The following is a 23,934-nucleotide window of genomic DNA, read 5'->3' as shown; positions in this document are numbered from 1 at the left end:
TGTGTGTGTGTGTTCATGCAACTCTTGTCCATTTCGTTTTGTGGGGATTCCCCTTTTTTTATTTTGCCTATCTTCCGGTAGCAAGTCACTTTTAAATGCTTTTCGTTGCGTTTTATGGTTTTATCTTGGCAAACGCTTCCCTTTAAAAATATACATAAATGGGTCCTTTTGATATTTTGCGGTGTTTTTATTAAAACGTACATTTTTAAATAAACAAAATTCCAACAATTCAATCGTTAGGGGTATTTTGATTTAAGCTGCATGCTAGATGTTTCGTACAAATTCAATTTTCAGATAATTCATAAATACAACAATATTAAAATTGTAACTGTTTAAATGTTGAAATCCAGAGTAGTGTTTTAGCTTAATAATATAAAACACTTTTTGTACATTTTTGTAAAACCAATAATAGAAACTAAATGGAAAATATTTAAGGAATCACATTTTTTATTTAAATACACAAATATAAAAAAAAAAATGTTATCAATCTTTTAAAATTGTTAATTTGCAAGATAGATTAAATATTAAACAAATTTTTTTCCAACGATATGTTAATTTTCTCGAATTGGTATAAAATCATTTACTACCATTTTGTTGAAAGGCAAATTATAAAGAACAAGCAGGAATTTTTATTTTCCTTGAAATAATATAAAAGTTATTTATTTAGGTTTTTTGGTAACTAACCTACAAAAGTATACATTTTACCTTACTTAGGTTTTTTTCTATTATTTTCAGGTTAAGCAATTTTTGTTATTTATGTTCTAATATATTTGTATGTTTTTGTTTTTAGCCCTCTACTGCATGGGCATAGAAATAATAAAGAACATTTTTTAAATAAAATGTGTTTAATTAGGTAATTTTTTTGTGGGCGTATTTAAATTGAAAAAAAAAATACAATATATGGCTTTAGCAGTTTTTGGCATAAAATAGTGTATAAGTTGCTTACTTATGGATAATTTGTATTTTTTATGAAACAAAACTTTTTATTCTGTTAATATAAAAATAATACTCAAATTATATTTTGCGATAAACGTGTTTTTTAACAAAGCCAATTAAATTTCAAATCCAGCGCTTTGCTTGGTGACTGGTGGTTCTGAAAATATAATTCCAACAGAAAACAGTGCAGCTAGAAAAACTAAAATCATTGCGATCACCGAATGGACCGTTTTATCACAAAAAAGTATTAAACGTAGGACTAATTCACGCTTCTCAATTGATGTACGAGGACCCTTGGTTTATATTTGTCTTTGCCTTTAAGTTAAAGCGCAAAATTAAAAAAAAACTTAAGCGGGAACTGCAAGCGAATTCAACGGAAATGCAACTATATAAAAAGTGTTGAAAAACACTGCTCCACGGCTTAAAATAATATCTAGTATTTTTTTAATTAAATTATAAAATAAATGTAACAATTTTAATGAAATGTTCCTTAATTATACTAGATATATTAATATGTTATTAACCATTCAAATTTTGAAGATATCACTTTGCGTTTAAAATGTACAGCCAAATAAATTTTTACATACATTTACTGTACAAAGCCATATATATTTGTTTGCGGTAGGTTTATACCACTAAATTGTATATTTATTATTTTCACAAAAGTATCATAATTCATTGCAACTTGAAGATAAGTTAATAGCGCCTCATTATTTTTAACATCTTTCTACAGCCAGAGAAGAACTCATGTACCAAAAAAGTATTTCAATTTAAAAACTGTAGTAAAAAATTTGTTTTTACCCTTTTTGTAGCTTTTACTCTACCTAGATACATCGCAAACACCTTGTACTTAATATATATATATAAAAAAAAAACTAATTTCTTGCCCTATATTGTGCGTTTCCCTCAAAAGCTAAAAACCTCAGACCCTTAGCGAATACCCCTACTGTTAATACTGAATCGCTAGCCGCACTCCTTTTTTTTTAAGGAGAGAAAAAAGCCAGAAAAAGACGGCGTCAGTATACAGTTCTCAGTTCCAAATAATATTTAAAAGCGATCGGACGCAACTTAAGCATAACCTAAACATTTGCAAACATCTGGAGGGGAAATCTGGTGCGTAAGCAGATACTCAAAAATTCAGCCAAGTTCGCTTTAATTGCATTTTGTTTGTTGGTTGAATCGAATGTGTTTTGCAGGCCATGAAGTTGTTGCTATTCTGGTGCGCATTTAGCGTGCTCGCCACTGCCGGATGTGGAGGAGCGGTCCAAGAAACCATCGACATTATTCGGGTGATCCAGGAGGTGACGGAGGCCATCCTCAAGTCGTGGGAACTGATTGACAAGCTACCTGCGGTAGCGGAAGTCACAGCGGGGGCGCTGATCTACGCCAATCAGCGCCGGATGATAGAGAAAATAGAGGCTGTGAACGGGAATATCCGGGATCTGGAGGAGCAGCAGGCCAGGAACACGGCCCTGACCATCGAGACGCTGCTAAGGGAGATGCAGGATAGGTCCCAGCTGCTTCACCGACTTAACCAGCTGAAGGACCTCAGCAAGTTCATTGATCTCCGCTACGAGCAACTGAAGGGCTACGAGCAGCACAAGGACTCGCTTGAGCCGACCACACTGGTGAAATTCGCCAAGTGGAACGTGGATCCTGGATCCAATTCGCTGTCCTGGCTGCTGCAACTGCTCCACGACTCTCTCTACTCGGGTGACTCCATGGCTCCCGAACAGACCCGCACGCACTCCCTGCTCTGGGAGCTAAGTGTCAGCTTTGAGACCTCTCCGGAGCAGATGTGCCTGGCCAGGCAGTCCGCCCAGCAGTTCGCCTTTCAGCTCTTCACCAAGGCAGCTTTGACGGAGCTAAAGGGCTACAGCATGATGGAGTTCTCATGGATGGTGCTGCGCCAGCATGGGCGGGGCAACTTCACCGAGGAGCTGCTGCTGATGCGAGAGAGCCACCAGAAACGCATCCAGCATGCCCAGCAGGTGCTCCAGAAAGTGTTGTCCAAAAGCAGCCGACTGTACTGGCGCTGCGATCCCCGAAAAGATGGCCATGTGGAGGGCAAAACCTATGACCGTGTCACACGCCTCCTGCAGGGCTTCGTGGAGAACGAGATCAACCTGAACCAGGAGCAAAACTGCTGGAGCAAGTGCGGGGACTACCACGACAGCCGCTCGTTTGGTTGCTATCAGCCGGAGGAGGAGCTCTGTGGCCAGCAGCCCGCCTGCAAGGGCAGGCTCTACAACTGCAACTTCGTCGAGTCGGAAATGTCGATTTGCCTGTCACCCAACAACTCCTCAAGGCGCTACGAGCACATAGCATTCAATGATGAGCCCGGAAAGGAGTGCCATTCCAAGGTGAAGCAGGCCTCCTCCTGGTCCCGCTGGCTTATCATGCGCTGCCACTACTGCTTCTGCCTGTGCGATGAGCCAGGACCCCTGTCCGATCGCTACTTCAACCTGCGCGACTCCCTGTCGCAGTTCGAGCAGAACATGGTCGTGACTGGCGTGCGGTTTGTGAAGGTCAACCGCGTCTTCCACCTGCAACTGCAGCAGGGCGAGCTCCTGCCCCGCGGATCCATCAATATTAGCTCTCTGCAATGGCAGCCCGTACAAGCGTACAACTTGAGTGACGTGGACATTCGCGATGGCTACGACTTCCACACCCTGAGCGTGGACAGCCGGGCAATTGATCTGGACGAGATTTCGGCCAACTCAACGGACCAAGTGGTGACCGGAGTGCGTTTCCGGATCTTCAACAAACACCTGAACCTGGAGGTGCGCTTCAGTTACTTCAATTTCTCCACCGGTGGTTTGATTGAGCCGCAAACCAAGAGCTATTGGCTGGGCGACAATAAGTCCCACATGGAGGGGGACCGCAAGAAACTGATTTTAAAGGAGAGCGATCTGCCCACCGCTTCGGACTTGCCCTCGCTTCCGCTCTCCAGTGATGACCAGTTCATGGAGTTTGTCAGCTCCAGTCAGCAGAAGGATGCCTCCCAGAACACTTTGCCATTTGTGGATGTGCAGGAGGTGGTGCCGCATCCGCCAGTTCCGCTCGCCGGATTAGGAATCTACCACAAGGGACGACCTGGCTACGGAGGCTTCTTTGCCCCCAAGGTGCTTACATTTGATTTGACCAAGATCGTTGAGGACGCACTTACCCAAAAATAGTGGGAAAGGGATAACTTGGCGAGTGTTTTTTACTATAACCAATATGTGTGCCAAAAAAGAATACATAGAATTAGATATTTAACGTTGCTAAAAAAGAAACGAGAAGAAAAGCAGGTATAATTTAAAACATATGCCAGAAGAAAAGAATATGTATTTTTAAAGGACACTTTCTTAGTTCCTGATTATTTTCTATCGTACATTTACATATATTCAAATCATAAAAAAAGGAATGAGCTTGCAAACTGAAAATTTTATTTAATCGGGAAGAAATTAGAGCTGTAAACTTTTCACACAATTAAACACATTGCTTATTTGTTCTTATTATTCTTTTTACATTCTGTTAAGAAATACAAACCGATTAAATACAATACACAAAAACTGTCTCCAATACTTTCAATTATGTAAACAATAATCCGATTAGGAGACGAATACTTATGTTTGTACAAATGGAATCGAAAGACCAGTCCGATCTGTAAAATGTTTAACAAGGTTTTGAGAACTGAACTGTGAACATAATCCAAAAATATACGTTCCTAATTGGCTACCGTCTTTAAGTTTCATATAAATATCTACCAAATTTATGTATATCCTAAACATATTAAGTATTTGAATATATAATAAATAAAGGATTTGCGAAAGACCAAAAAGGTAATCGTTTTGATTCAAGTCAAGCAACGTAAAGATGATTCGAATGTATTTCAATGTTCCCTTAAATCATTCTCAAAACAACTTCCTTTCGTATGACAAGTACACTAAACTCCCTTTGTAACTATAATTTTAATAATAGTTCAAATATCGGACATTTTCGCGCCCAACATCGTAACACTGCGTAACTGTTCTGTGAATTTGGCCGGCGCAACGGTGAGAAATCCCTAGCGCGACACCCAAACCGCAGGCGGCTTGATCTCTGTGACATTGAAGTTGTGATTGGAAACCACCACATGTTATCTGGCTTATTGCGACGAGGCCTCCAGCGACCACAGCTTATCCAACATCTAGGCGAACAGCTATTCGTCGGCGCACCCGTACTCTGCACCCAAGTCCGCAAAATGGAAGACATTGCCCTGGACGCGGCCAAGAAAACTGCAGCCCGCACGGCCGTCGATCAGTGGGTCACTGAGGACACGAAGATTCTGGGCATCGGAAGCGGTTCCACCGTCGTCTATGCTGTCCAGCGGATCGCAGAGCGAGTGTGGAAGGAGGGGGAGCTCACCGACCTCATCTGCGTGCCCTCGTCCTACCAGGCGCACCACTTGATACTCGATTACAACCTCAACCTGGGCGATCTGGACAGGAATCCCAACATTGATGTGGCCATCGACGGGGCGGACGAGGTGGACCGGCACATGGTGCTGATCAAGGGCGGCGGCGGCTGCCTGCTCCAGGAGAAGGTGGTGGCCTCCTGCGCCAAGAACTTCATCGTGGTGGCCGACTACACAAAGAACTCCATCCGCTTGGGCGAACAGTGGTGCCGCGGGGTTCCCATCGAGGTGGCCCCCATGGCCTACGTGCCCATCAAGCTCCACATCGAAGCCCTGTTCGGCGGAGAAGCCTCGCTGCGCATGGCCAAGGTCAAGGCGGGACCCATCGTCACGGATAATGGCAACTTCCTGCTGGACTGGAAGTTCATCGCCAACAGGGAGTACGACTGGGACGAGGTCAACCGGGCCATCACCATGATTCCGGGTGTTCTCGAGACGGGACTGTTCGTCAACATGGCCCAAAAATGCTACTTCGGTATGGCCGATGGCAATGTCAAGGTCCAGAACAAGTAGTTCTTAGGGTTTTCTCAATAAAGTTTGTCTAACCATTATGTTTTCTTGAATAAAGTTGGAGGTGCCTTTGTAGCGATATTTCATGCATTTATCTATACATAGGTATATACTGTTCCTATGAGGTGAAGTTGCTAACGACAATAAATAAAGTTGGAGTTCATATTCCAAGATACATATGCATATGTACTTTCGTTAAAGGATCGTCTCTTGCATTTGTAAACTTTTCTTAGGTCTTTAGGTTTACTTTTCTATTATAATATATGGCTGCATTAAAGGATTTATTCAGAAAATAAAATAAATCCACACAACATATATAAGCAAAAGTATTGAACGAAAATGTAATGAATTTAATACTGACATTCAAAAGTCGCTTAAAGGTGGCCCCGCTATCTAACAAATTACTTGATTTGACTACAATTTTATTTCCTTTGTACCTTACCTTAAAATCTGATGAATCACCATCCGTACGCCTTTTAATTTAACTAAACCAATTGCGAATGTCATTGCGTAAACGTAGTTTATATACGCTTTGTATACTTTTGTCTCGATTTCGGCTACAAAAATAAATAAACAATAAATAGACTACATCTAGAAGGCCTTCTTGGTCCGTCCAGGGAGGATGGCCTCCTTTAGATACTGGAACAGGGAGAGCAGGCCCTGCTTTTTGTTCCGCGAGAAGTAATTGCTGACCACATCCGGACTGCGTCGGCTCTGATCACTGACGGTGGTGGGCAGGACACTATCATTGGCACTGAGTGACACAAACAGGGCGAAGGGCACGATCCACATGCAGATGGTGAAGTAGGCCAGCACCTGGGGGAACAAAATTGGATGAGTTTCAATTAAATATTTAAAATAAAGCTGTTTTAACTTAATTCTAATTAGAGAGTTAATAACTTATTTTGTTTAGGTTCTATAGATAAGAATTTTAAGATCCATTTCTTTGGTTTTCCTCACAAAATACTTTATGTTGCTGTTTAAATAGTAACGACGAATAATGTAATTTTCTGTTGTGGTAAATAATCCAAACTCCGATCTGTTTACCAAGAACTGTATATCTAAGGTACATAATGTTAAACATATACATTTGTGTTGTATTAAAGTTCAATAATATATGTATAAGCTATAAATTTCAAACTAATTTAAAAGAACACCTGGATAGGGTAATATTTACCTACATACATACTGAATATTTATGCAATAAGTTTTACATATTATTGAACCTTTGGAACCCCTTTCTGGTAGCTCACCTGCGTAAAAGGCACATAAACGCTGGTAAAATACTGAAAGGCCAGGAAGTGATTGATGATCAGCATGGCCAAGGATCCCAAAAGTGGAAGGGAGAGCAGTCGGACGAAGGGAAATCCTCCCATAATCCCTAGATGGAAACCCTGTGCCACAAATCCGCATATGATCAGGCTCCACGGCAGGTCCTCGAAGAGCATCAGCAGTATGTACACGAAAATTGTAAAGCTGATCAGGAAGAGGATGCACTTCCTCGCCGCCGTGGTGTACTCCTCCGCCAGTTCCGCCAGATAATACAGGCCAGCCACTACGAAAACAATTGCAGACGTTGCAGTCAGGCCAGCAAATCGCATAGCTAGTACATCTTACCTATGGACAATGTGAGGAATACGATCTGTATGCCCAGGGAAATCCACCCCAGTATGTAGAGGAAAGCCATGATTTGTACTTCAGCCGAAATTGAAAGATATATACGCGATATATACGGCTAATTGGCCGACAAAACAAAACAATCCGATCAGTGTGGCTTGTTCGACAAAGCCGAAAATACCACACTCTTTGTTTGATACTTTTCACACCCAGACTTTTTCAGCTAAATCGAGAGCGGTCATACTACTTTGTGCGACCAAAATTGAGCGCGCTTTTTTTACGCAGGAACAGGGCGTTTTTATATCAGTAAACGTAAGGAATGACAGGGAATTCTAACGTACGTTTGATGAGCATGTCTCTCTGTGCTTATCTGTAATTCAAATTCCATCGGTTAATTGGCGGGCAAAACAAAACAAATAAATTGGCGTGACAGCTGAGAAAATTAGTTTTGCTTGAGTATCTTCAGGCTTTTCCGGCCTGCTGTAAGCGGGCACACTACTTTTTGCGAAAAGTTCGAGCGCGTGGTATTTTATGCCGCACGCTTTATTTCGCCACTGGGAGAAGGTTTTGGTGTCTAGTTACTAACTAAGAGTGCGACTAGTGATTGTGCTAGTGCACCCCATCCCGGGTAATCCATTTCGATGTCTGAGGGCAGTGGAAGCGAAAATGCAGCCGGAGCAGCGGCTGCGGCAGAGACAGAGGCGGCGACGGACGCAGCGGCCGAGGCAGAGGCTGCGACGGAGGCAGCGCTGATGGCAGAGGCTGTTGCAGTGGCTTACCAGAGCGAAGATGAGGAGGAGGCGGACGCCGAGGAGGACCAGGATGCAGATGCTGCCGGGGATCGGGATCAGGAGGAGGAGCCCGCCGAACAGCAGGACGAGGTGGATCCGGAGGCCGAGGAGGAAGCCGATGCAGAGGGCGATGCCATGAGTGTGGAAAACGAGAGCGACAGCGGTGGAAATCCGGAGGAAACTGCTGCCGCCGACCGCCGGCAGGCCACCAAAAAGGAGCTCACCCAGATCATCGACAAGTGGGAGCAGCAGCAGACCCAGAATGGCTACGACCCAGTGCCAACTCTGAGAAGGTAAGGGATCAATACAAATATCAACCCAAATATCCCCCCTAATATCCTTTTTTTTTTTGTTTTTAGCCTGGCAGAGATATTTGAGCGGGAAAAGGACGTGTACCGACGCAAGGACCCGGATCCGTTGGATTCGCGACATCCATACAGAGCGGATCCCAGCTGCCAGTACGGACTGCTGCTCAAGCTGCTCTTCCGCAGGGACACCTTTATGGGCAAAGTAAGAACAGGGATATTAGAATATCTTTTAAATTTGAACTACTGCATAACAGCAGCTACAGACGGTAAACCAGATGACCAGCCGTCTCTAGCTGACAAAAAATTAAGTCTTTTGTTGTTTAGGCAATTACTTTCAAAATAGTTTTTAAAATCTTCAAGTTTAGCATGTTAACTTTTTTGAATACTGTGTTAATAACTAAACATCATTTGTCTATAAACCATATTTAAAATTAGAGGTTTTGTTGCAGAGCACTTGTAAAAAATAGATACCCTAAAATAATTTTTATTTGGTTCTTGAATAGGAATATACTACGTTTAATTTTTTGGATATGGAACTCCAATGTTACAAAAAATGTTTAAAACCTTTTAAATAAGATAGACTTCGAGTTTGGAGAACAAGTAAACATTTAATAAACTCTTCACGTAAATTTTAAACTAGTTGCTAACTTAATTTGAGAGTTCTTCTGTAGAAACTAATTGAAATTATTTTTTTGACACCATTAGCTACTCAACGATTACTTGCGAGAGAACTACTTCAGTCGCCAGAACGTCAGCCGAAGTTCTCTGGAGTTGAACATCCTAGCCTGCCGCCTCATCCTGGAGATAATGCCTGGCATGGAGACCTCAGCCGTCTTCCAGACCGCCGAAGGTGACGGAACCATCAACCGCATCTACTCCTGGGCGGAGGACAGCATTGAACCCCTGCAGAGCTATGCCACCGGACTTCTGGCCGAGGCCATGGAAGTGAGCGACATTGCCATCAATTTCCGCGATCAGAACATGCGCTTGGTGCCCAAGATGATCAAGCGCCTGCACATGCTGCTGGCCATCAGCAAGAGCGCCACTCCGGATGCCAACACGTCGCAGCACAATCAGTCGGCCGACAGCAGTGCGGCGGGAATGCTAAGTTGGGTGGCCTGTGCCAGCAATGCCTCGGCTCCCCAGTCGCCGCAGCACAATGGCAGTGGCCTGGGAGCCAGTTCGTCGCAGCATGGCGACGCTTCCAACATGTCCATTCTCTTCGAGAACAGCAGGGATGCCTTTCCCGTTTCGCGCTACTACAAACGGATGTACATCCCACTGCATCCGCCCACGGCGGACACCAGCCAAATGCTAATCATGCGCTTCCTCACGAGCCTGGGCGAATATCAGGAGTTCCTGGCCATGGCCTTCGAGAACAATGTGATGCAGCTGATTTTCGGCTACCTAGAGAACTTGGATCGCCGGGACACTTGTTTGGCCTACGAGGTGCTGAAATATCTGGCTTCTCTTCTTTGTCACAAGAAGTTCGCCTTAGAATTCATTTCGCACGGCGGACTAGAGGTCAGTGAATATAAATATACCTTGAATATTATTTGTTTAACACACATTTCTCTGTTTTCGGCAGCTGTTGTTGAAGGTGCCACGTCCCAGTTTGGCCACCACGGGTGTATCGATCGCCATCTACTACCTAGCGTACTGTGAGGACGCCATGGAGCGCATCTGCAGCATGCAACGGCCACTCATTTCGGAGCTGGTGCGCTACGCACTGTGGATCCTGGGTCGATGCCATGATTCCTCCAAGTGCCATGCCACCATGTTCTTCAGTCTGAGCTTTCAGTTTAAGGTCATTTTGGAGGAGTTTGATGCCCAGGATGGGTTAAGGAAGCTCTACAATGTGGTAAGTGTACTCATTATTATAGCAATCTTTAAATATAAGTTCTTAATATTTTTCCTTTTCTCTGGTAGATCTCCGTGCTGAAGATCCTTGATCCAAGCCACAACGACAGCGACAACGACTCGGAGATAAACGAAGACGTGGAGTGTGCCTCGCGACAAATGGTGCGCCATGTCTGCGTAGCGCTTAAGCGGTACATGGAGGCGCATTTTTTCTACAAGTACAACAGCTTCCTGTGCCAGCACAACGCGGCATCCTCGTCGCCATCCTCGGCACACTTCTTTAGCCAGAATCCCACGGTTGCGGCCAAGCTGACATTTGACCAGTTGCACGACCAGATTCGCACGCTCCAGGAGCATACCTCTATCCGGGCGCACTGGCAACCGGTGGATCAGCTGATGAAGCTCGGCGGCATCACCATGCTGCTCAGGATAATCGCCTTCAGCTACGATTGGGTGAACAGCGGGCGTTCGGAGACAGTGCGTTCGGCCCTGGACGTGCTCAGTGTATGCTGCATAATCCCACGGGTCTATGTGGTGCTCTGCGAGCGTTTGCTGATGCTGGACAAGACGACCACCTCGGGTTTCTGCTCGGTACTGGGTGCGGCTGCCGGAGAGATCACCTCGGATGCGGAGGTGCTCAAGTCGGCACTGGCGGTGCTCTGCCACTGCGTCTGCTCTCCCATTATCCGCAAGGACAGCGGCACTAGCTTGATCAAGTTCGGTAATTCCTCGAGAAAGAACAAAGCGAACCACAAGTACGCCGAGGAGCTGATCGAGCGAGTGTGGGAGTCCGTGTGCTCCAACAACGGCATCGTAGTTCTGCTCTCGTTGATGCAGACCAAAGGACCGATCACGGATGCGGACTGCATCCGAGGCATGGCCTGCCGAGCACTGGCGGGACTAGGCGCGCTCGGATCGGGTCAGGCAGATCGTCAGTAAACTGCCCCTCTTCGCCGGCGGACAACTGCAGACTCTGATGCGGGATCCCATACTGCAGGAGAAGCGAGCCGAGCACGTGATCTTCCAGAAGTACGCCCTGGAGCTGCTCGAACGAGTGTCGGGCAAAACCAAGCCGCTGAACAACCCGCTCGATCCGTCGCTCTCCAACATGCACAAAGCCAATGTGATTGCCCAGACGCGCATCCAGTACAACAAGCAACAGCTGTACCAGCTCATCTTCGAGCACCTGGAGAGCAATGGTCTTTCCCAGACCGCCCAAATGCTGCAGCGCGAGGTGGGACTTCCGCTGCAGACACCCACCACGCGTAGCTTCCACCAGTCTCCCTTCGACTACAAAGCACTTCCCAGTGGGAGCGGCTCGCTGTCCAGAAACCGCCTGCGCAGCCGCATGCAGGATGTGAATGCAGCGATAATGGCCAGCGGCGACCTGAACAGGAGCTTCGGCGAGGACTCCTCGCCAGCTGGCGGAGCAGGCAGCAGCAGCAGCGCCGCTCTGGAAGGCGTCAGTATACCCAACTTTGGCTGTCTAAACACGACACAGACGCCCATTAAAATCCGGAGAACGGACCGGAATTCGGTGAGCCGGTCGATTCAGAAGCAAATGCTGGAGCCCGGTGGCATGTCAATGGCCAGTCTGCCGGACGATGCACCATTTCACCCGAAGAGGATCACCCTGAACACCATCGTCACGGAATACCTCACCAACCAGCACTCGCTGTGCAACAATCCGGTGACCACCTGTCCGCAGTTCGATCTGTACGAGCCGCACAAGTGTCCGGATCCCAAGCCCAGTCGTCTGCTGAGCTCCAACTACAACCTGACCAGCAGACATGCGCGTACGCAGGCAGGATTCAATACGGGACGCTTTGACCGTCGCTATGTGCACACGCACTTCTCGCCGTGGCGCAGCATTCGATCGGCGGACTACGAGGATCCTGGAGTTCACCTGCTGCGATCTGGTGGGCAAGTACATCATCGTGGGCACCCAGCAGGGCGACGGGCGAGTGTTCAACATGAACGACGGCGTGGAGCAGTTCTTCTCCAACTGCCACAACTTCAGCGTGGATGCCATCAAGGCCAACAGGGCTGGGGATCTGGTGATCACGTCTAGCTTCTGGCGCACGCCCACCAGCATTCTGTGGTCCATTGCGGACGATGAGTTCAAGCTGAAACTGCGTCTTCCCGATGTCACCTACTGTGAATTCAGTCAGACGGCGCAGGATCGCCTCCTGGGCACACAGAACGAGGTACGTATTGAGTTATTGGGTTACCGAGCTATATCTAATTGTTTTTCATTTGGCTTGCAGTGCGCCACACTCTTCGACATCAACACCGGGTCCAAGGTGGCCTCTTTCACGCCAACCATACCCAATCTCTACACCAAAAACAGAGCTACTCTTTGCCGAACCGATGAGCTGATTTTGTCGGGTGAGCAATTAAGTAACACCAAGGTTTTAATACCCTTGCAGCCTTGTAATTTTAAAAACAGCCAAATGTTGAAGTTACTACGTTACTAACTTTTTACCAAAAGGATATACAAGTCTTGCTTTAAAAAAATGCCTAGAGCTAAAATTTAAATTAGGTATCTTTATTATTTTTAAACATTCGTTTCGTATAAATTTCCTAAGTCTATTTGCCGATTTTTTCTAATGGTTGTTCTAGATATCATTAGCATGATTTTTAGATTTTATGGCCATTTTAATTGTATTTTCTGTTTTTCTAGATGGCGTGCTATGGGATGTGCGTTCCGGAAAGGAGATTCACAAGTTCGACAAGTTCAATCAGTGCATATCGGGCGTCTTCCATCCGAATTGCCTGGAGGTAAGGTTCAGATCTGCGTTGGCCTAAGACATCCATGCTAATCCTGATTACCATCCCATGAAGATTATTGCCAACACCGAGGTGTGGGACCTGCGCACCTTCCATCTGCTGCAGACTGTGCCGGTGCTGGATCAGCGGAACTGCACCTTCTCGCCGATGCACGTGATATATGGGGCCAGTTTGGGGGCGGACAGGGACCACGACATGGAGACGACCACGTACGACACCAGCTTCAACGTGCTGGACGCCTACGACTACTCGAGCATTGCGACCATTGACGTGAAGCGCAACATCAACGATCTGAGCGTCAGCGCCAACGGGAGCCTGATCGCAGTGGTCGAGGACTACAGCGGCTATGAGTCGAAGCAGGAGACCTACGTGAAGATCTACGCGGTGGGCGTCAAGAAGAGCGAGCGCTCGGAAGAGGTGCGTGCGGTTAAGGAGCTGGCCAGCGAGGTGGCGGACGCAGTTGCGCCGGCGCCGGCAAACGCCAATGATGTTGGCGGTGCTTCGCTGCTTCGCGTCTTTGAGGAGGTCCCGGCACGCCCACTGCCGGCGGAGAACGCGGCGCCCGCCGCCCCCAACGAGTTTGCGGAGGAGCTGCCCCGCCGGCTAAGTCCCGCCCTGCACGCAAGTCCGAATCTTTCTCGCCAACATGCACCCAACAGCTCAATTGTTGGGGTGCGACGGCGGGCACGTACACTGGGCACTGGCAATGGCAGTGGCTCCGGCTCCGGCAATGGGAATCTCAATCTGAACCTAAATGGCAGCGTCGGTGGCAGTGGCGGAGTCGGAATCGGGGCTGCCATCGATTTGAGAACCCTCATGCGGCGGATGGATGATATTGAACTAAATATTATGTCTATGCTTGCAGGAAGATGATGAGGAGGTGCCCGAATCTGATGAGGACGGTTCGGATACGGGCTCCGAGAACAGTAAGTTCCATTTAAGTCATTGCGCTCCGTTCTCAAACAGCCTCACTCCGTAGCGTTTGCTCTAGGTCCGAATTTCATGGGATTCCCACTGCTGCGCAACCTGAACGGCTCGGACAACGATGAGGATGGGGACCTCGATGAAGACGACGACGACGGAGACCTGCTGGACTCCGATGACGATGACATGGACGACGACGACGACGGGATCAACAATCCCGATGACGCTGGTGACTTTGACGAATTGTTCGAATACTTCTCCAGAAGCAGCTCAGACGGTAACATAAGATCTCTAGACTCTGTTCGTGTACGACTTGTATTTTCTCCACCCCTAGATTGAGCCCACTCCTCATCCACACCACCAACACTACTGCTCCTCCACCGATCCACCACTGCTCCACCACAGCTCCATTGTTCCCCCTGTGTCTCTTCTCGTGTTGTTCGATCCTCTTTGTTATCCGCAGCGCGCACGGAGGGATGAGATCACCAGATCACCAGATCACCAGATCGCCAGATCACCGATCAACAGTCGTCGATAGTTTTAGTGATTTAGACCGTAAGCTGTTACATTTAAATTGTTATTTTTGAATTTTGTACAAATCAAATACGAATGCCGCAAGAAAGCATTATAGCCAGCAAAAGATTACTATTGGGATCGCATGATGAATACCGACTGTGAGAATCAAATCTGTAAATTGTCCAACAATTTCCTCTGTACAAACATAAATAAGAATTGTATACTTTTGCTATTAAAACGAAAATAAAAGATCTTGTTAGAATCAAATGTTGCCTGTATGCTGTAGAACGCTAGGTAATCCTAGAACCAATTTCCAATTTTAGTATAATTTTAAGCGCTACTTTTTAGAACCCCCCCCCTACTGTCTTTATCTAATTTAAACAATTGCAAGCTTTTCTTGATCACAACTTGGATGTTCAAAAAAGTATTTAGAAAAAAATTAAATATTTCGTTTTGGAAATGCAAAAATTGCATTTGTTTTTGATTTGTCTACGAGGAGCAAATAGATAACTACCTTTATTCGATTTGAATATGTTTCGGATAGGAGATGTTAATATTTTAGAGTCGCAATAAGAAAAATGGAATATTTTTTGTAAAATTTTTTTAAAATTGTAATTTTGTTGAGAACCAAATCGATACACCCTGATGTTCATAGCATTGACTAACTAGTGTTACACGTACGGTTTGGAGTTTGAGTCGACTGCTAGCCGTAGTCGTTGCCCGATTATCTTATCGCCCGGTGGTGGGCTCCAAGTTGGGAAGCGAGTGCCTCCCTCCAGTCGTTACTCACCAACTGGCATTGTGGTGACGTTAATACGGATCGGCTCTCAACGAAAATCGAAGTAAATCTCGGCCGAATCCTTCATCAGTAGATAAATATGGTGATATTCGGGCGTTCGTTAAGGCGTTCGACTGCTTGGCGGTCAAGTTAAATGCGTTCGAATAGGCCGTCGCTCAGCTGTCATTTTAAAATTGCAAATTCAGTTACGACTTGTCCACCGACGTGTGCTAATCGACGGCTCCGGCGCAATTGAATCCAAAAACCACTGGCCACTGGAACTGCGGAAATGTTTATGCAAGCCACTATCATCGGATGCCTGGCCTTGCTGGTGCCACTGGGCACCGCCTTCGAGGAGCACCCGCACTTCTGCATCCAAACGGACCCGCAGCTCCTCTCGGACATCGATCGGCATGTGGTCATGCCCAGCGAGAAGGATCTGCAGTGCCACATTAAGGCCACCACGCTGACCCAGAAAGAGAAGGTGAATCATTAGCATGGGGGAATACAATGTGTTAAGCTATTCAGCTGACATTTGGGTAAACAATTCTTAACCCAAAATATCTACGTTTGTAAACTAAATGGGAACTCATTTTTGGCTGCAAGTTTTAATAATTTCAAATATTTATTTATTAATTTTGGGTAAGTGGTTTAGACAACAATCAAATAGTTAAGATTGTAAGATATAAATTAATTATGATTTCTAGTGATAAATCTAAATCTCTAAACGTTACCTGTGCCAGTTACTCATATATTTTTGTGTAATTCTGATTTTAAATTTAACGTTGTCCGTGCACATTAAAGTATAAATAAAATAAGAAGATTATTTAATTTGTATTCAAATAAAACTTTAAAGTATAATTAAAATAAGCAGATTATTTAATTTGTATTCAAGTCATATCTTTTTCGAAGGAAACTTTTATAACCCATGTCCTTTATAGTTTTATATAATTATGGCCTATACAGTTTCCAAACAAGTCTTACATATTTAAGCAAATTTCTTTGTTTTTTAATTGAAACCATTGTAAATAGATGACCAATTAAAGATTAACTATATTTCTATTTGGTGAAAAGTGACCTCACTCGGATGAAAATTGCCTGCCTTAAATGGCGACATCTGTTTCGTCCAAACGAGTTTGTCTCATCGACATCCTTAAGTGAGAACTCCAATGCCAGTGCGAGCCATAAATTATTCGTGTGCCACCTTCGAGTGGCTGATATTCCAAATTGAATTAGCTTGACGATAAAGAAACAGACAAAGTGTCCATCGCAGCTGAGGAAGATAATGCCAGCGGAGCTGAGATAAGCCGAAGGGGGGTTATTTACGAACACGGGAACACGCTGCTTGTTTCCCGTCTAACATTTTATCTTTCCGCTTGCAGGCAGTCCTCTTGGACACCCTGTGTGCGGACCATGGCTCCACGACGGTCAAGCGGGACAACCACCACTTCCTCCGGCTGCGCAATGGCGAGCTGAGCGGACGGGGTTCCCAGAAGGAGGTGTGCGCCAACGGGGGTGATTCGGTCCTGGCCTGGGTGCCCTACCACACGGTGCTCCGGAACTATGCGGCCGAGCTGAATCCCAAAGAGCGGCTGACCTACATTGCCAAGGCCACGAACGTGGAGCGCGAGAAGACGGAGCTCTGCCACTTTCCCCACACGGATTTGGTCAATGCCGTGACCGACAACCTCTTCACCTGCGTGGTGTTGATCTTTGGCGACAACTTTGTGAGTTTCTCGAAGAGATTGTGCCATAGGTGCCCTGAAACAATTGAAATCATTGCAGTACGGTGTGGAGGACAACATCAATGTGCTGGTGCAGCTGGAGCCGCTGATGTACCAGCTGAGGAACATCACCTACCTGCCGTGGCGCAATGTGTCCAACAGCTACAAAATGCACCTGGGCGACAGTGTGCTCCGCAATCCCAGTGGCGAACGGAAGCCCATCTACGGCAGCCTCAACTACGAATTTGTGGAGAAGATCCTCGTGAACATGACCAGTGTCTACCAGGATAAGAAGCTGGGCAGGCTGCCCCTGCTCTTCGAGCACCGTGGCTCCGTCCTGGAATTGGAATCCGATGGAGTTGGTGGCCTGGATGTGGCGGAGAAGGCCTATTTCGGACGCAGCATGGATCCCAGGAGCGAGGTGAAGGTCCAGGTGATTGGCCAGTGGGTGGACCAGCAGCGGGAGTTTGGAGCCGATATATACGAGTACTACGGGCACGGGTTGAGGCGGTATAGACAAGCTTTAACCGGAGCTCGACTCACATTAGTCCGGATTGACAACACGGAGCCGGTTTTCATGGCCCCGGAGTCGAAGAACCTGGCCAAGGCCTCGCTTCTCCATGATCAGAAGGAGCATTCTTCGGGCAACTTCACCGAGTGGGAAAACGCCCAGGAGGAGGATTCCGATGAGGATGAGCCCGGTTTCTACGGCTGGTTTGTGGTGACCTCTCTGCTTTTGGCCGTCGTCGTCGTCGTGGGCATATATCTGGTAGTACGCACCCACAGCAGAAGAAACAAGCAGCGGCAGATGTACGACCTGGCCAACACGAATGTGGCTCCGCCAGCCTAAGCAAACCATGCGTTATCCTTAAGTTTTGTAAATCCGAAAAAAAACTGAGCTCAACAGGTGTTTGTACTCCGAAATGTCAGTTTGATTAAACGGGTTGGCAGCCCCACTGCCAAATCCTTAGATTGCGTTTTTATTTTTTGTGTGAAAAGTGAAAAAAGATTTCGCTTGTAAAATGTTTGGTGGAGTGCGAAAAAATTATTAAAGTGGAAAATGCTGTATATAAAGTGAAATCTAATGGAACTACAGTGAGCAATCTCCCAAAAGATCCGGAAAAGCAGACTTAACCAAGTCGGGGCAACTAAACGCTAATGGGCTAACAAGAAAAGGTAAGGCTAAGAAAAAAGTTATGCTTTAAGTTTAAGCGGTAAAACATTATTAAAATGTAAGTCAATAAGTAGAGATTAAAAGACCAAAACATAAACAAAGTGATTTGACGACCAGCAACGCGTTAGTTCTTTTCCCCGACGCCAAGTTGGCAGCGCCAATTGCAACACGCCTATCATCTCACTCACACACAGAGAAAGACAGAGGCAGAAGTTCGGCGGCTGGCGGAGAAATTCATTCATCTCATCGAGAACTTTATTGATAACGTCGCCAGATAGCTAGTTATTTCATTCGATCCGGGTCCCCGAAAGACCCACTGGTGTGCACTTGTTTTGCTTTCCAAGCCCCGGGGCCCAGTGAGATTTGTCCAGATCACAAATATGTGAGTTTCGAAAGGTTTTTGTGTGACGCGGCCATATTTGAAGAGTTTTGTGTGTTGGATGTGGGGCGAGCTGCGGAAATTACATAAATACAGCGCAGGTAAGCGTAATGTTGTGGTAAACCCCTGATCAAAGGAGCACGCAGTGCGGGAGTAAGCGAATCGAACTCATTAGCCCCATTCAAGTCGTGGGATTATGTATTTGTTTCGTTTTTTGGGCCTGAAAATCTGATTTTTCGCTCACACCAACACCAAGGTGGTAAATTGTGTATAACACCATAGCTGTCTCTGTCTGGCGCAAGAGCTACCAGACCTGTAAATGGTCCCTGTTAATAGCTGCGTCGACCGAACTGTTAACAACAGTTGAAATTAGTTCGCAATTAATTGGCCAATTTTGGCGGGCAAATCATGACAAACCCCGTACTCGTGCACCTTGCAGGGATTTCCTCTGTGATTTAATGGGTGCTCGTGCTCTGAGCTAACCACTTGCCCTTGCAGCCTCCCCTAGTGATACGAAGTAATGGATCGCAAGAAGGTCCTGGAGCTGGACAAGATCTGCCGCCTGTGCATCTCGGAGAGGAAGGAGATGCGCCCCCTGTTCAGCGAGAAGGTGCCCGAGATGCTGATGGACTGCACCAGCGTGCGGGTGGAGCCCACGGAGGGCTGGCCGGACAAGATCTGCGTGCAGTGCGTCCACGCCGTGAGCCGGAATCACGCCTTCAAGACGCTCGTCGAGCGCAGCGACAAGGAGCTGCGCGAGTACATTCGCGGCCTGACCGTGGCCCTGGTGATGGAGGAGCAGCAGGCGGCCAGTGCCAAGCAGCAGCAGCAGCTGGAGCGCAAGCAGCAGAGGTTGCTCCAAAAGCAACAGAAGCTCCTCGACGAGCAACTGCAGCAGCAGCAACACCAGATGATCCAGCAGCAGCAGCAAACCCCTGCCAAACCCAAGCTGAAGCCGCTGCTCCGGAAGGGATCGCGCCAGCAGAAGCAGCGGCATCTGGAGGCGGCTCCGGCTCCGGCCCCGATCCCACAACCCGCCCCCCAGCCACAGATGCAGCTCCTGCCCGAACCTGCTCCGCCTCCGCCCACGCTGCAGCAACAGATCCAGCAGATCCAACTGCCCACCCTGCAGCCAGCTCCCGCCCAGCTACTGTCCACTGCCGGCACCACCACGACGATACCGCAGCAGATTCTGCTCCCCAACGGTCAGTTGATCACGACGGCCCAGATTGTGGGTCCGCAGTTGGCTCAGATCATCAGCACGACGCAGCAGGCGACGGCCAATGGACAAGCCACCGCCGCCCAGTCACAGTTTATGCCCCAACTCCTGCAGACGCCAAACGGACAAACCCTGCAGATTGTCCAGCAACCCAATGGCACCCAGACGCTGCAGTTGGTCCAGTTGGTTCCGCAGCGCAGTCTGGCGCCCACTGGGGTGACGACGGTGACCACCACCACCAACGCCACGGACATGGGCCAGAATGTAGGTGCTTCTCTGGCGGATGCGGACGTGCAGTTGCTGGAGGACGGTTGCGACGTGGAGGACGAAGATCTGGACGAGGTCTACGAACAGCTGGACGGTAAGGGGGAACACAGCTTTGAGACCATTGTCCTGGATGACGACCAGCAGCAGGACTTCCTCAAGGACCACCACGAGCACCACCAGGTGATGACCAACGAGGATCTCACGCAGAGCGAAAGCCAGGAGCACGAGTACTTCGACGATTTGGACCAACAGCAGGCGATGGACGAGGTGGAAGATGAGGACGAGCAACTCAAGCACGAGGAGGACCAAGACACGTTCATAATCGAGGAGATCCAACTGGATGACGACGAAATGCTGGAGGATCCGGATGCCGAGGAGTTAGACCAGGATTGTGAGTACGTCACGGACGACCATGATCCGCATCTATCCGGCGACGTGGACGATGACCTGCAGTACGCCATTATGGAGCCTCCAGATGGCGAGGCCAGTGTGGACATTGACCAGGCCTTCCTCGATTCGGAGCAGACGCATCATCAGCAGCAGCAGCAGGAAGAGCTGCAGAGCATATCGCTGGAAAACGCTGTAGTTGAATTTAGCCAGGCCACCGCGACGACGGACGCCCTGGTGGCCCCCACTCTGAGCGTGAGTTCGGCGAGTCCGACGCCCAAGCGAGCCAAGCGAGGCAACCAGGCTGCTGTCGGCGTAACGCTGGAACCCTGCGACCACCAACCCCCCACCGCTGGACCCACGATCAGCAGCAAGCTGGCCGCGGCCAACTCCCGCCAGTTGGTGCAGACGGCCAGCGTGATTGCCGCCGCCGGAGCGGACGACAACTACGAGATAGACGCTAACCTGGTGACGGAGTTCATACGGCAGCACACCTCACCGCTGGGCTCGGGTCGGTACATCTGCCACCTGTGCAGCACCGAGTTCCGGCAGTTCAAGGGCCTGCAGAACCACATGCACTCGCACACCAACTGGATACGGGCCAACTGCAAGAAGCAGCCGCAGTGCGAGATCTGCCTGAAGAGCTTTAAGGGCCCGGGCATGCTGCGCATGCACATGAAGACGCACGACGCGGAGTCCAGCACGCCGGTGTGCACCATCTGCAACCGCACCTTCAAGTCCAAGGCGATCCTGTACAGGCACAGGCAGACGCACCAGCAGCGAGCCTACTGCTGCGGCGTGGCCAACTGCCGCAAGAACTTCTCCTCGGCGGTGAACCTCAAGTGGCACGTCGAGCGCAAGCACACGGAGGTGGTGGAGCCGCTCTTCAAGTGCGGCGAGTGTGGAAATCTGTACGACAGCGTTGACTCGCTGCAGGTGCACGTCGAGAGCACGGACCACAGTGCGGATGTGCAGATGGGCGGGCAGGACGATGCCTTCAGCGGGGCGGTGAGCATAGCGTGCAACGGCACCACCGACATGTCCAACATGATGGCCACCGGCCAGAGCACGGCATTGGGCGGAGGAGCAGGCGACACCCACGCCGTGGTCGTGGGCTCCTCCGGCGAGGTGTACTTCGTGACGCAGGCGTAGCCAGCGGAGTTCGCCGCAGCAGTCGCTCCTGGGGATGCAGAGTGCCTGCTCGGCATCTAGATGACGATGACGATGACCACTTAGATGTAACATATACATATATATATATACATACATACATACATATATTTTTGTACTACCCCGTCTAGATAACACTAGCAATTAGCAATTAGCACAACCACACAAATATTGCAATCCTAGATTTCTTTCGTAGAACTTGTTTAGTAGGTCCTAAGCGATTCACTCGAATTTTGTAAGCAAATACGAAACCGTAGGTAGGCAGATCGCGGAACAGGTCCCCCTCACATTCAAACGCCGAGTGTATGAATCCTGCGGGGACTGTGCCAGTTTTTGTTTTTAATTTTATTACCTTACTTACTATTATTATTTTGTTTTTCCCGGGGAATATCAGACTGGCATTTTAGGCTAAACGTATTTTGGCGTTGGGTTTTCATTGTTGGGCTTTGAAACGTGAATAAGTAAAACTGTTTTAACTGCAAGAAAATAAATTAACAAACCTTCTAAAAAAAAATCCACAACATGATTGTTTTCATAAGTCTCCCTGGTGGGTGGTGGGTCGTTTTTAATTTTAGGCATGTAATCCAATTCGCTGGTCGCCGTTTTGTCGGCTTGTCATTCAAGAAGACCGGAAAAAACAGAAACAAAACAAAATTGATCTAAAGAAAACAACAATCAAGCCAAGGTCTAGTCTATTGATTCCCGATTGCCACGTGTCGGGTTCATTCAGCGATGGAGACTGCCTGGATATTTGTATCCATTTGATAAGTTTGTCTTAGTTGTAACTAGATAAGTGCATATCTAGTTTTCTCAAATACCTACCTACAGACCTATCGTTGGTACCTCTTGAATGATTTCTATGTGATAAGTTTGTCTTATTTGTAACTAGATAAATGCTTATCAAATTTTTTAAATACCTACTACCTATCGTGGGCACCCCTTGAATGATTTCTACATTTATTTACCACTACAATCAGTTATATGATCGCAATCTGAAAGTCTCCCGCTGTCACATGAAATTGTTAATTAATTAGCAAATAAGTTGCGAATATCATCAATTGGGATAATATTGTGACAGCGAAAAAAGCCTGCCGTATATTTATTTGGTTCAGATTGTATACGACGGTCAGCCGAGTGATGAAAGATAAGATAATGGCCAGCTGGCTCATTTTTCATTTTTATGACACATTTTTACGACTTACTCTTAATTTACCACACAACTGTTGGGGAAATCTGATCCCCACACGCCAGAATTAAAATTATAAAGCTTATGCATACTTTGATATTTACATCGATTTTTCTATCACTATAGTTTCTCAAATAATTAAAATTTGACCCTTTCTTCAGTGGGATAATACAACCCTTTCAAAATCATTTTTTAGGTATTTCAAGTCAAATGTTAATGGACTTTCCATTTATAACTAAATTGAAATTACAAAATAAAAAAATATTTTTTGTATTGTATTTCTCAAACAATGTACTATGGGTTTTTTTTATTGAAATCAACTCATGTCAAGTGTTTCATCTTAAATTCAGTAACAAATATTTATTTCTAGATCTTAGAATGCAACTGCTTTCATGCTTGATTGGAAATGTCCTTGAACTTTGAACCATATAAATTAAACTTGGCCACGCAGCCAAATAAATGGAAAACAAAATATCATGCGGTACACAATATAATGAATTTGCAAAATGCAATCCAATCCAGAAATAAGGAATATAAAGTATAACTTTGTATCGATGTGCTGAAAAAAAATTCAAAAAACTTTCGATGAATTTGTAAGAATGTTAATGGGGCCTTACGTGTTGGAAATATGTCAAATGTATCTATTTTTGCCACACATTATCGAACAAAAACCCGGCGACTGTTGGTTGCCAACAGTTGGCCATTTATTTCAAATTTAATTGATTTGACACAAGCACAAGGGGTTGGATAAGAGGGGGCCAGAATCAAAATAATTTCCCACAATCAAAGCCTTTGATTCACCGACTATGTATTCCCAAAGCAAATATTTTCAACATATTAATTCACAGTATTTTGTATTAATATTGCCTCGGTGCTGCCAATTATTCAGATTTTTGAATCGAAATCCGCGACGTCATAGAACACGGCACATTAGTCACGCCAAGGCTGAAATTTCGC

The 23,934-nt window shown here is 46.8% G+C and overlaps 7 protein-coding genes across 7 annotated transcripts in view; 5 read left to right on the top strand and 2 right to left on the bottom strand.

Moving 5' to 3' along the window:
- LOC128256682 (aminopeptidase N) overlaps nt 1-23,934 on the bottom strand; it is a 153,679-nt gene that overhangs the window by 14,695 nt on the left and 115,050 nt on the right.
- LOC128256687 (uncharacterized) lies at nt 1,915-4,741 on the top strand. The gene is made up of 2 exons (XM_052987209.1): nt 1,915-2,049; nt 2,133-4,741. Exon 2 carries the CDS (start codon nt 2,136-2,138, stop codon nt 4,113-4,115), a length of 1,980 nt encoding a protein of 659 aa, XP_052843169.1. The 5' UTR covers nt 1,915-2,049; nt 2,133-2,135; the 3' UTR covers nt 4,116-4,741.
- LOC128256701 (ribose-5-phosphate isomerase) lies at nt 4,850-6,062 on the top strand. Its single transcript, XM_052987228.1, has one exon. It carries the CDS (start codon nt 5,057-5,059, stop codon nt 5,888-5,890), a length of 834 nt encoding a protein of 277 aa, XP_052843188.1. The 5' UTR covers nt 4,850-5,056; the 3' UTR covers nt 5,891-6,062.
- On the bottom strand, nt 6,389-7,696 carry LOC128256707 (protein TEX261). Its single transcript, XM_052987233.1, has 3 exons — nt 7,505-7,696; nt 7,141-7,442; nt 6,389-6,703 (listed from the first exon to the last, which is right to left on the bottom strand). Exons 1-3 carry the CDS (start codon nt 7,572-7,574, stop codon nt 6,479-6,481), a joined length of 597 nt encoding a protein of 198 aa, XP_052843193.1. The 5' UTR covers nt 7,575-7,696; the 3' UTR covers nt 6,389-6,478.
- LOC128256679 (protein mahjong) lies at nt 7,826-15,061 on the top strand. The gene is given in 13 exon segments (XM_052987200.1): nt 7,826-8,588; nt 8,655-8,805; nt 9,309-10,127; nt 10,192-10,464; nt 10,533-11,366; nt 11,368-12,357; nt 12,359-12,670; nt 12,731-12,851; nt 13,147-13,244; nt 13,308-13,670; nt 14,119-14,179; nt 14,233-14,454; nt 14,512-15,061. Coding segments are annotated over 13 exon segments (4,692 nt in total). The 5' UTR covers nt 7,826-8,145; the 3' UTR covers nt 14,517-15,061.
- LOC128256690 (enolase-binding protein) lies at nt 15,413-18,165 on the top strand. Its single transcript, XM_052987213.1, has 3 exons — nt 15,413-15,955; nt 16,854-17,198; nt 17,257-18,165. Exons 1-3 carry the CDS (start codon nt 15,761-15,763, stop codon nt 18,043-18,045), a joined length of 1,329 nt encoding a protein of 442 aa, XP_052843173.1. The 5' UTR covers nt 15,413-15,760; the 3' UTR covers nt 18,046-18,165.
- LOC128256683 (zinc finger protein 853) lies at nt 18,533-22,312 on the top strand. Its single transcript, XM_052987205.1, has 2 exons — nt 18,533-18,849; nt 19,247-22,312. The coding sequence occupies exon 2, from the start codon at nt 19,269-19,271 to the stop codon at nt 21,771-21,773; it is 2,505 nt and encodes an 834-aa protein (XP_052843165.1). The 5' UTR covers nt 18,533-18,849; nt 19,247-19,268; the 3' UTR covers nt 21,774-22,312.

The sequence above is a fragment of the Drosophila gunungcola genome (genome assembly GCF_025200985.1).
Source record: "Drosophila gunungcola strain Sukarami chromosome 2R unlocalized genomic scaffold, Dgunungcola_SK_2 000027F, whole genome shotgun sequence".
NCBI classification, from domain to species: Eukaryota; Metazoa; Arthropoda; class Insecta; order Diptera; family Drosophilidae; genus Drosophila; species Drosophila gunungcola.
Note: the sequence above shows the minus strand (reverse complement) of the source record. Positions and strands in the feature narration are given on the sequence as shown.

What these genes read in the sequence shown, in the direction of transcription:
- LOC128256687 (XM_052987209.1), top strand. Translation starts at nt 2,136, where the DNA reads ATGAAGTTGTTGCTATTCTGGTGCGCATTTAGCGTGCTCGCCACTGCC.
- LOC128256701 (XM_052987228.1), top strand. Translation starts at nt 5,057, where the DNA reads ATGTTATCTGGCTTATTGCGACGAGGCCTCCAGCGACCACAGCTTATC.
- LOC128256707 (XM_052987233.1), bottom strand. Translation starts at nt 7,574, where the DNA reads ATGGCTTTCCTCTACATACTGGGGTGGATTTCCCTGGGCATACAGATC. An exon ending in ATTCCTCACATTGTCCATAG is followed by an intron (nt 7,443 to 7,504) that starts GTAAGATGTACT and finishes TTGTTTTCGTAG; the next exon opens with TGGCTGGCCTGTATTATCTG. An exon ending in TTTATGTGCCTTTTACGCAG is followed by an intron (nt 6,704 to 7,140) that starts GTGAGCTACCAG and finishes TTGTTCCCCCAG; the next exon opens with GTGCTGGCCTACTTCACCAT.
- LOC128256690 (XM_052987213.1), top strand. Translation starts at nt 15,761, where the DNA reads ATGTTTATGCAAGCCACTATCATCGGATGCCTGGCCTTGCTGGTGCCA. An exon ending in CGCTGACCCAGAAAGAGAAG is followed by an intron (nt 15,956 to 16,853) that starts GTGAATCATTAG and finishes TTCCGCTTGCAG; the next exon opens with GCAGTCCTCTTGGACACCCT. An exon ending in TGATCTTTGGCGACAACTTT is followed by an intron (nt 17,199 to 17,256) that starts GTGAGTTTCTCG and finishes AAATCATTGCAG; the next exon opens with TACGGTGTGGAGGACAACAT.
- LOC128256683 (XM_052987205.1), top strand. Translation starts at nt 19,269, where the DNA reads ATGGATCGCAAGAAGGTCCTGGAGCTGGACAAGATCTGCCGCCTGTGC.